Source organism: Triticum aestivum, chromosome 4B, assembly GCF_018294505.1.
Source record: "Triticum aestivum cultivar Chinese Spring chromosome 4B, IWGSC CS RefSeq v2.1, whole genome shotgun sequence".
NCBI lineage: Eukaryota > Viridiplantae > Streptophyta > Magnoliopsida > Poales > Poaceae > Triticum > Triticum aestivum.
In genome coordinates this window covers 384,681,677-384,692,948 of record NC_057804.1, presented here as the reverse complement: position 1 = coordinate 384,692,948, position 11,272 = coordinate 384,681,677, and the positions used below count along the sequence as shown (strand labels likewise).

The 11,272-nt window shown below is 45.3% G+C and overlaps 1 protein-coding gene across 1 annotated transcript; it reads left to right on the top strand.

Moving 5' to 3' along the window:
- Window positions 1-1,022: 1,022 nt before the first annotated feature.
- LOC123092264 (mitochondrial import receptor subunit TOM40-1) lies at window positions 1,023-5,665 on the top strand. Its single transcript, XM_044513975.1, has 11 exons — window positions 1,023-1,340; window positions 2,337-2,418; window positions 2,506-2,605; window positions 2,691-2,786; window positions 2,865-2,915; window positions 3,054-3,119; window positions 3,869-3,970; window positions 4,505-4,573; window positions 4,654-4,737; window positions 5,010-5,105; window positions 5,247-5,665. The coding sequence occupies exons 1-11, from the start codon at window positions 1,133-1,135 to the stop codon at window positions 5,301-5,303; spliced, it is 1,011 nt and encodes a 336-aa protein (XP_044369910.1). The 5' UTR covers window positions 1,023-1,132; the 3' UTR covers window positions 5,304-5,665.
- The last annotated feature ends 5,607 nt before the right edge of the window (window positions 5,666-11,272 follow it).

The window sequence follows — 11,272 nt, the reverse complement described above, 5'->3', positions numbered from 1 at the left end:
CGGGGTATCCTCTAGTTTCTAATATATGCCAGATGGCCTTTTTTTGCTTCCGGTTTGAATTCCCTTTTTATGATTGTCATCTTTCATTAGATGCCCATTTCATTGTGTTTTGTATGGCAAGTGTTCATGATGGCATTTTTAGTGTTCACTGTATGGCATTTTTTAGTGTTCATGATGGTATTTTTATTATCCATTGGATGACATTTTCATCATGTTTGAATGACCATTCCCTTTCTCTGTAGGTAACACACATCAAGAAATGTTTTTATTGCTAATGCATTCATTGTTTCGCCTGTTTTTATCCTGTCCACTTTGTATCATATCCCAGTTTTTTTTCAAATCTAAAATGTTTACAAATTCACATGGAATTACTATTTTCATATGAATGTTTGTGGTTGAAACGAACACCATTAAGATGGGGAGGGAGGCGAAGGGACTTATTCCATCCCATGATGTCACTGTCACATCAGCGTCACCGCCGACAAAATAAATACCTATCGTATGAACAACCAAGTTTCTCTCCATCTTCTTACACTTAGAGGACGGTGAACAACAACCTTATAATGCATAAGAGGGAGAAACCCTAGCGGCGGGTCCTCTCCATCCTTTTGTGCTTCGACGACGGTTCGAGATGGAGAGGAACAACATTCTTAAAGCCTTACTCGTTTAATCCTCCTTCCAAGGGGATTGAAGTGGATTGGAGAGGATTTTGGCTTGTAGGGGATCTAATCCCCCTCAAACCCTGCCATTCCCTTTAAAAACCACCTCAACCGAACAAGGCCTAACAGAGAAAAGGGAAAAATCCTAGCCTTCCATAAGATTGTTACCGTGATGAATGAATATATATAATCCCTGATTCTGATTCTTACTTTTTTGACAGTGGTGGGTCTTTTTTTTGAAAGAGAGAGAAACTACCGGTCGGTCTTTGGGATCTCAGAAAAAAACGCAGAAAAAAAGACACCTCCGAAGAACTCAGGAGAGCCCGCCGATCTGCAGTACTAGTAGAAACCAAGAGCAAAGTCAGGTGGCCCCCCGAAACAGATCCACCTCCTCAGCGTCGCGTGGTGGGAAGACGAGAACCTCCCAAAGGCAAAAGCCCACCCCATAACCCCTAACCTAGGGTTTCGCCGCCATGGGATCCGCCGCCTCCGCCGCCTCCGACGCAGCGCCGCCACCGCCTTCTCCAGCGCAACCACACGGGGCCCCGCCGCCGTATGGGGCTGGGCTCGCCGGCATCCTCCCTCAGAAGCCGGATGGGGATGATAAGAAGGAGGAGAAGGTGGACTACCTCAACCTCCCCTGCCCCGTGCCGTACGAGGAGATCCAGCGCGAGGCCCTCAGTTCGTCCCCTTCCCCTCTCTTTTTTTAGTTTTATTTATTTTAAACTGCCATTGTGTGTTAATTGCTGCAGCATTGCTAAACTGCCAGTTGATGTATATGTGTGTGCTCTTGTGGTTGGTAATGAAGTTGTGCCATAATCCTTTCCTTGGTAGCGATTTGGTTGCTTGACGTGGATTATTATGAGGTTCCTGTAGTCTGTAAATGTTTTTGTGATGTGCTGTTAGGATCAAAAGCTACAGAGTAGCCAAGTTTAGTCCATCTGAGATTAGGAGAGCACCAAAGCACTACTTTGATGCGACAGTTGTATAGAAATATAAGATGTCGATGTTCTCCAGAACTTACACCAAAGTATACCACTTCTCTTGTAAAAGGATCCTTAAGCAGAGCAACCTAGTCATGTTGACATATATCATACATAACTTAAGAGCTAACAAAGGGATCATACGGTGCTTAACATGATCTTTTTACTGTACTTCTCTAGATATTATCGTTAGGTAGTGGAACAGTGTTATGATTTAGGAAATGAACCAATATCTCAATCATTCATACCTCCACTATCCACAATTTATTCCTTTTGTTATGACCCTATGTGGACATGGCCTGTCTCAGACTTTCAACTTTGACAGATAGTTTTTAGGACAGGTTGGTAAAAAACTGCAAATGGTGAGATTATGAAAATATTTCTGTGAGAAATCTAGTAATAATACAGCTGTGAACAAATTCAATACCGTAAGATTTCCAATCCTCAGTTACACCTTACTAATTGACAAGAGAGATGCATTTGATGTGACATTATGGTCATCGTGGGCTTTATTTAGGCCTTCATAATTCCTAGAATATTTACATAACTAAATATGCAATTTTAAACTTGTAAGAGAATTTAATTGTTTGCTTTGCTCATTTGGTGTTTACCTACCTGGCTACCTGCTTGCTGTATATGCAGTTTGGCTCTTGAGCTTTCTTTCATGGGATTTACTGACATGCTCAATTTGCAGTGTCTCTGAAGCCTGAACTTTTTGAAGGTTTGAGGTTTGACTTCACAAAGATGTTAACCCAGAAGTTCGCTCTTAGCCATAGGTGAGACAAAATGCAAAATGTTGGTGATACTTCTTGTTTGTCTTATTTATGATGTATGCCGATAACTTATTACTGACATCTTAACAGTGTCCTTATGGGCTCCCTGGAAGTTCCGTCTCAGTCAGCTGATGTTATAAAAGTCCCAACATCACAGTATGAATTTGGTGCCAATTTTTTAGATCCAAAGGTTTGTTCTCTTCACATTTGATATAATTCTGTGGCATCTTGTATTTATGAACTCTGTTTTTAACTGTGTATGGAATTTTCCTTAGTTAATGCTTATCGGAAGGTTGATGACTGATGGAAGGCTGAATGCTCGTGTGAAATGTGATCTGACAGAGAATCTCGCGCTGAAAATAAATGCGCAGGTAGTTGAATTTGATATATTTTTTGTTTGGTGACTTCTATTTTACTCTTTTTTTTGCTGATGGTTTCCTGTTTTCCAGCTTACTAGTGAGCCTCATTACTCTCAAGGGATGTTCAACTTTGACTACAAGGTAAGCTATATCTGTGTTCCAAGCATATCTGTTCAGCTACATTAGCTGTCAGTTACTTATAACAATGCTTAAATTTTCTCTTAGTGTGTGCTTCTACCCAACTACTACCTTCTGTTAACATTTTACACTTTTATATAGGGCACCGACTATCGAGCACAGTTTCAAATTGGAAACAATGCGTTCTATGGGGCAAATTATATCCAGGTAAAGATCATTATTTCCTAGTTTCGTCGTCATACTCTACCTGCATCACCCAAGGGAAACAAAAAGGGAATACAAGTATATTCAGGCTTCTCTGTAGTTGTCTATTTGTTCCTTGACTGCTTAAATTCTGCACAGGAGTTCAGGAATTTCTGTTAATGTCTTTATATTCAGTTTTTGCCCTTTGCTGTCTTTTGAGCTTCTTTTATATCATGTTCCCTCACCACGTGCTATCTGGTTAGTGTTGTGGCTATGCTTAAGGCCCAGCATATTTTGCAGTTTTGGTTCTATTGAACCTTGAACTTGTTTAATGTTTTGACTTGAAACAAACTACACTTGTGTATAACAGGCTATAGAATATTGCAGTATTAAGTTTGTTTACAATTTAAAAATAACTTGGCCACTGTAAGATTTATGCATTTTGTTGCTATATCTGATATCTGATGGAAATACATCAATAGTTTGTACAAGTGATGTTTACAGTTTCAGCGTTTCACTGTAAGATTTGTGCATTTATTTGCTTTCTGTTAGGATCACAGCAATAATTTGTAGCAGTGATGTTTACATTTTTCAATGGACTCAACTTATGCTTAGAATCAGCTCAAAACTTTGTTAGTGGCAAACACATTTACATTAATTACTAAATAACCTTGCTGCGCATATGAGAGTTGGTTTGTGATGAAGTGGGCAAATACATGTTTTTTATCTACTCTTTGTGTTGACAACGGGTTAACAATTTTTCGGTGTTCCAGAGTGTTACGCCAAATTTGTCGATGGGAACAGAGATATTCTGGCTTGGTCAGCAAAGGAAGTCAGGAATTGGATTTAATTCTCGCTACAATACAGATAAGATGGTAAGGAACTTCATAAGTCTTTGCTGTCTGGATGGCATGTAGGTTGAACTTCCGCATGTGACATACTTAAGTTTACAAGCCCATCCATTTATTGTTGGTATAAAGGATTAATTTGGGGAGGGATTTGGAAAACCCTCACTTTTTTGTTTGGCTTTGACAAAGAAAATGCTATTCCTTTATGTCGCTTGCATGTGGGGTCTGGGGCCACCTGTCAATGACACAAGGTGTGGCTTTTGCGACAAAGCACAAAGAAAAATGTGCCAGTTCGTCAAATTTTCCGTTCAGATTGTGGTTTAATAGTCTATGTTTAAGGGAAATTAAGACAGGCTATCCCCATACACATCTTACGGTATCGAGAAGAACTAAGAGAGAGCAGAGTTTTTTCCTTAATCAGTCACTATTTGCTCACATGACTTGAATATTCACTCATGCTACGTGTAGAGAATTGATTTACTATGAGAATGCAAGCTGATACATAGCAAATGAAGCTACTGTAGGACTGAGGCTGAACATTATCTTTTACGACCATTGCAGGTGGGTACTCTACAGGTTGCTAGCACTGGTATTGTTGCGTTAAGTTATGTCCAGAAAGTTTCTGAAAAGGTTAGACACTACTATTATGAACATGAATTATTTGCATGCTATTTTAACCAGGTTCTAACTGTAAGTATACCGAAGTGCAGGTGTCTCTTGCTACTGACTTTATGTATAACCACATGTCCAGAGATGTGACTTCCAGCGTTGGTTACGATTATATCCTTAGGCAGGTCAGTGTCCCTTACAACACATTTGAGTATTTGACATTCTATAGTACTACCTCTGTCCCTAAATATAAGACGTTTTTCATTTCAAATCAAACTGCAAAAACGTCTTGCATTAATTAGCCTTAACTGGGTTCTTTATCTGCATGGTCTTGTTGCTGCCAATGGATATATATGTACCAACAGTATAATTTGACTAAGTTTCTTACCGGTGTGCTGCCTTTTTTTTCTGAAATTTCTTTTTGTTAGCTTAAGTTTCTTATTGCATTCCATTACAGTGTCGTCTAAGGGGCAAAGTTGACTCAAATGGTGTCGTTGCTGCATACTTGGAGGAGAGATTGAACATGGGTGTCAACTTTCTTCTGTCTGCAGAGGTATGAGCTGTAGTATGACAGTTCCGATGAAATATGAGCTGCACTTTATGCCATTTCTGATAAAAATGTTTCCTTCCTCCCAGCAATGAATGTCCTAATATTTTGGATTACCATCTTCTGAACTTGTGTTTTGTGACACAGATTGACCATCCGAAGAAGAACTACAAGTTTGGTTTTGGAATGACTGTAGGAGAGTAGATATGCTCACAGCAATTACTGTGAGAGGACTACAGATGTCTCCTCAGTTCGTTATAAGTGCAGGTTTACCATATGGTCTCGGTTCAAGTGTCCGGGACCTACAGATTCGCTCCTCGAGCGTTCAGCCTTTTTTGGTGTACTTGCGGTTGTCTCATTTCAGCTGCTTTAGATAGCATGGGCATTTGGGCGTCCATGATTCTTTGTTTATCTAAAACAAGCTGAAACGTTGTTGTAATAATGTTCACTTGGTTGTTGGAGATTTTTGACCCTTAGGTTCCCAGCAATAGGCTTCTGTGAAATGACCGTACTGCACAATCTACAGACTATATACATTGAGAATTCATGTGCAATCTTTGCTCTCATATCAGTTATATGTTCTTACTGTGGGGCCACCAAGTCTTTTCTGCTCGAATTGTTCTCTCATAAGAGTAGTTGCATTCTTTCGTTGCCTGGCCGATCTGGATTCTGACAACTAACACAAATGAGCCCCCGTTTGCATCTCAAAGAGGTGCATCATGGAACCACCTGCGCCACCCTTTATCACCACACTTATTGCTCTTGCACTTGCTTGATTTCTCCATTTGGATGCCGGGTTGAGAGCGTTTTCCCTTAAGAGACGTTTGATCGTCTTGCTAATGCTAGGAAACAAGTTTCAAGTTTGTGAGAAAATCATTAAGCTTGATGGCAAATACGACCCTGAGGTCTGACACTGACAATCTGGCCACAACAACCTCGGCTACAAGAACCACATGCCAATTTTTGACGAGTGTGTGGCAGCAACGTAATGCATGATAACACCAGTGCTAGAGTAATGATAGACCTTGTCCACAGAGGGAAGGGCAGACAAACATCGACGAAGAGGTCGTTGCACGAGGGGAGAAACAACCATAGAACTCTGCATCCCTGTCATCCATGAAGTCAACATCGATCTCACACATTTCGAAGTATCTTTCCGAAGTAGCATTTCTCGCAGAGGCGATATTTCTGTCAATCTAGGGTTGGTGCGTCGCTGCCACAGCCGCTAGCTGTGTGACCTCCTCGTGAGGCTGGCTTGATGCCCTAACGAGGTGCCCCCTCTTCAGGTTCCCGTCCCCTGACTAAGAAAGTCAGGGTTTGTGTCCTCCGGCAGCTACGCTGGTCCCGAGTTCTCTTTGTGAATCACCGCTGCAAAGTTGTGATTTGTTGTCTTCTGGCGTCTACGCCGAGTCGCCGACTGAGAGTTTTTTCGGCGGTTTCGTCGATCACCAGATTCACGGCCTTGTCCAATCATCATGAAAGTTTTAAGCTGGAATTGTAACGGGCTCGAAAACGCTGCAACAGTTCGGGCGTTGTTGGATGTCTAGCGAGCATGCAACGCAGGCGTGATGTTTTTGTCGGAGACACACTTGGAAAGCTATCCGGCTAAATGTTTACGAAGGAGATTAAAAATGAATCACAAATTGGTGTGTGCGGGAGAAGGTCGGGTTGCACTTACTTGATTTCTCCATTTGGATTAAAAATGAAAGAGGTGCATCATGGAACCACCTGCCCCCCCCCCCCCCCCCCCCCTATCACCACACTTCTTGCACTTGCTTGATTTCTCCAATTGGATGCCGGGTTGAGGGAGAGTTTTTTTCCCTCAACAGGCGTTCAAGCACCTTGCTAATGCTAGGAAACAAGTTTGTGAGAAAATCATTAAGCTTGATGGCAAATATGACCCCGAGGTCTGACACCGATGCTCTGGCCACAACAACCTCGACGCTTACAAGAACCACATGCTGAATTCTGACGCGTGGCAGCAACATAATGCGCAGCACTCGCCACATCTGGAAACGTGAACGATAGGCGCCGGTGGACCGGCCGAAACTGCGCATTCGTTGGATTCGTCCAATAATACCCGTTAGATCTATGTCCCCCACGTCATCATCTGTGCAAAAAAAAAAACCGCTTCATCATCATGTCTCCACCCACGTCTCGCGTCCTGTTGACCAATAGCTCGCGGTCATGTCAAGAGACTGCGCACACTGTCGCCGGCACTTGCCAGCCATCGGTGACACCTGCGGCCCCTGCGCTTGTCTCCCCCGACCGCACGCGCTCCCCGGCCATTCGCGCTCGTCCAAGAAGAGTGCCGCCGTCGCCACCAGCCCTGGCTTTGTTCGATGCAACACGGACCAAAGAGTCGTCGCCGTCCCCAACATCATGTGGCCATTGTAGTGTCGCCGGGCATGGTCATGTCAACCTCGGTGGCTGGTTGCAGCATCTTGAGCTGCCCGTGGTAGCAACTCTGGGTGGCGCTCTATGGCCGCCCGACACTCATGCTGGTTCCAGTAAAATCATACGCCCGTCGTAGCAAAATTTATTGTGGACGTAGCTCCGCCTCTTCGTAGCTCGGCTAGTTCCAGCAAAAATAGACACTGGTCGTAGCAATTTTCGCCGTGGATGCAGCTCCACCTCGTCGTCGTCGCTGACGCCCGACTGGTTCCAGCAAAAATAGATGCCACTGGTAGCAATTTTTGTTGTGGATGCAGCTCCGCCTCGCCGTCGTCGCGGGCGCTCGACTGGTTCCAGCAAAAGCACAAGATGGTCGTAGAAATTTCTGTTGTCGATGCACCTCCGCCTTGCTGTCGTCGCTGACGCTCGCCTGGTTCCAGCAAACGATATGTCAAACGTTGCATTTTTGTACGCCGATTGTAACATTTTTGCCGTGGTTTCAGCTCCGCCGCGTCGACTCTTGCAGTCGACACTTGACTGGCTCCAACAAAGAAATGGTGGTCGAAGCATTTTGGCACGCCGGTCGTAGCATCTTCGTCCCGTGGATGCAGCTTTGCAAGCGTGCCGCCGCTGGTTGTAGCAAACTTCCGCATCGCATCCTTGGTAGGAAAAAAAACCCCGTGGATGCATTTAGCCGCCCGCCCCATGGCCGCAGCTTCACGTGCGAGCTCACAGCATGGCCGGCCGCGTTGCAGCTTGTGGTCCTTGCAGTCCCTGCAAGTGCGGGAGCCGCATGGAGCACATGGTGGCCGCCCCCGTTGCAAATGCAATAGCATCTGGGCGCATGGGTGTGTGGTTGCGGCGGGCACCAACAGCAGCGTGCATGCGTTTGTGGTGAAGGGAAAGGAGGATCGGAGGGGAAGATAATGGAAGAGCTACAAGAATTTGTCAGGATGGGGGCGAACGAATGGTCGAGAAGAGTTGGGAAGAGGAAGGAGATAAGGACGGCGCATGGGACCAATAGAATGCGTGGGCCCAGTGTGAACACCCGTCTCGCGTGTGGTTTGTTTTGTGGCACTTTTAAGCAAGTGTGGCGTGCAAGCCGACCGAAAGTTTGGCCGGCGCCGAACACAAATGATTCCCATCTGGAAACGCCTGGCTAGGGATATAGAGGCGAAATTAGTTCCCTAAAACATGCATGATAACACCAGTGCTAGAGTAATGACAAAGGCCTAGTCCACAGAGGTAAAGGTAGACAAACGCCGACGAAGAGGTCGTACCATGAGGGGAGAAACAACCATAGAACTCTGCATCCCTGTCATCCATGAAGTCAACATCGATCTCAGACAAGCCGCACAATAAAGTGCCTGCTCAATGCAACCTTCACACGCTTGAGAAGGCTCCTATCATGTAGCAGCCAACCATGCAAAGAATCAACCACGCCACATGGAGGTTGGACTGCCTCCACCATCCGAAAGAAGCCAAGCCTTGCCCCTGCACAGGCACCACCTCGGCCGAGGCTGTAGAACCAACATAAGAAAAAACGACAAATGCCCGGAACTCACGACGGCTCTCCTTGTGAGAGGGGGGGGGGGGGGGGAGGGAGCGTGGTGTTACACTCGGTGAAAGTGCATTTATCTCTAAATGGTATTTTGGTGTGACGACAATGTGGTTAGTGAAGCTAATGACATTTGTTAAGGTTTATCTGAGGCCATTGTTTCCTTGGAGATTTATTGAGGAGGTGGTTGCCCCCCAACACACACTTCAAAAGGGCTGTCATCCAAACCACACCTTGTTACTCCTGGAGATTTATTGAGAGATGGTTGACCATACCAAAATGATTTGTGTTCCTTGCTCGATTTCCACATCAACACTTGTTACTCTTAGAGGTTGAGCTCTTAGGCATTTAGAGGTTCCCCTGGTAGCTTCCTTGCGATGCGGTGTGCTTCAGATACATTTGAAAAGGTGTTGTGGTCGCCTTCAAGACCAAACCTGAATGATTCGAGGCTCATCTGTTGGGCTGACTAGGAAGGAGAATACGGTGAGCCGCTTGGTGGCATTCTGGAGCTTTGGCTTCGGCACCGCTCCAACAGAGATTAGCACTCCCGAAGGAGTGTTAACTTCAGGATGAAATCCACGTCCCCGACTCACTTGTGGTTAATCCTTCCCGTATTTTTACTTGCCTTGTATGCTTGTTGGCTCGCTAACTAGTTTATTTCCTTGCATATATTGCTTTGAGCTTGTTTTGCCTAGTTGCATATCTAGAGAACCTATTTTATATGCAATTTCCTAAAATAAGAAGATAACCTTAAATTTTGTAGTCTCCTATTCACCCCCTTTAGCCGTCTGCATCGATCCTTTTAGTTGGTATCAGAACGATGACTCTTTATGAGGGCTTAACCACCTAAAGAGAATATGGCCAATACCAGGGAGGAGGATTTGGGACAACACGCCAACAGAGGTTCCCTAGAGGTACCATCTAAGGATCCCGCCGCCGCACAAAGTCGTTGCTCTTGCACCCACCGCTACCTTGACATTTGCGCAAATCACATCCTTAATGACGGAATTTAAATCTGCTTCCATAAAGGAGATTCACACCATTGTCAAAGAAGAGTTGGATACAAGATTTAAAGCCCCCACTTCCGCATCATCCTCATTTAGTCCAAAAACACACATGATGTGGAAGGCTCAAGAGAAATTCATAACCACCCAAACCTCCTACTGCACCTCTCTACAATGTCGCAGAGCCCCACTACCCTCCACAATCAACCCCACATCCACATATTAATTGAGGTTGGGGTCAACAAGGACCCAATCTAGCGTGATGTCTAAATTCGCAAAGAGGGCCCATTGCACCGGTCCCAGCGTGCCTGCTCGGCTGCCTCCTTGTGGGCGGCTATCATGTTGCGCAAGGAGGAGTCACCGTCGTTGCTAGGTGCAAGGTAGTGGAGGAGGTGGCCGTGTGCGCTGGTGATCAGGCTGGGCGCCTCCACCATATTCGTTGGGCGCCATTAGCCCCTGGACTGACGAGGAGGTGATGGAAGCATCGACCCCTTGCCACACCAAAATATGCACGACTGAGACACCTACTGGAAGAACTATCTGTCCATGCTGCACGGCGGCAATAGGGGCACCTCCTTGACCTTCTCCGTCATGAAACATCCGATTTGGACACCACAGAAGCACTGCACTGGCAGCGAGGGTGCCTCCTCCTTGATGCGAAGGTTGGGTGGTGGTGAGGGAGGCATCAGACCGCGTCATGGCATGACCGCTCGATCAAGAGGGCCATCTGCACCGAGAATTGCTCGTCAATGCATGTGGCCTTGATGAGGAAGGGCGGCTGTTGTTGCTTGTCGTTGTCTGAGGAGAGCACCACCTCCTTCTTTCAGCCGACGAAGTGGTTGACACTGACGGGCCCAGAGAGCGGCGGCGGCGCTACGATCCATACGACCTCAAGAATCCACCTGTGGGCACCGTGAACCACTAGGAGCCGCTGTTGGATTTACCCATCACTAAGGGGAGTGCAAAGGAGAGGACGAGATCAGAGGCGACGATGCGCAGACTGAAGATATGATGTAGGTTTTGAAGGAAATATGCCCTAGAGGCAATAATAAAGTTATTATTTATTTCCTCATATCATGATAAATGTTTATTATTCATGCTAGAATTGTATTAACCGGAAACAATGATACACGTGTGAATACATAGACAAACATATAGTCACTAGTATGCCTCTACTTGACTAGCTCATTTATCAAAGATGGTTATGTTTCCTAGCC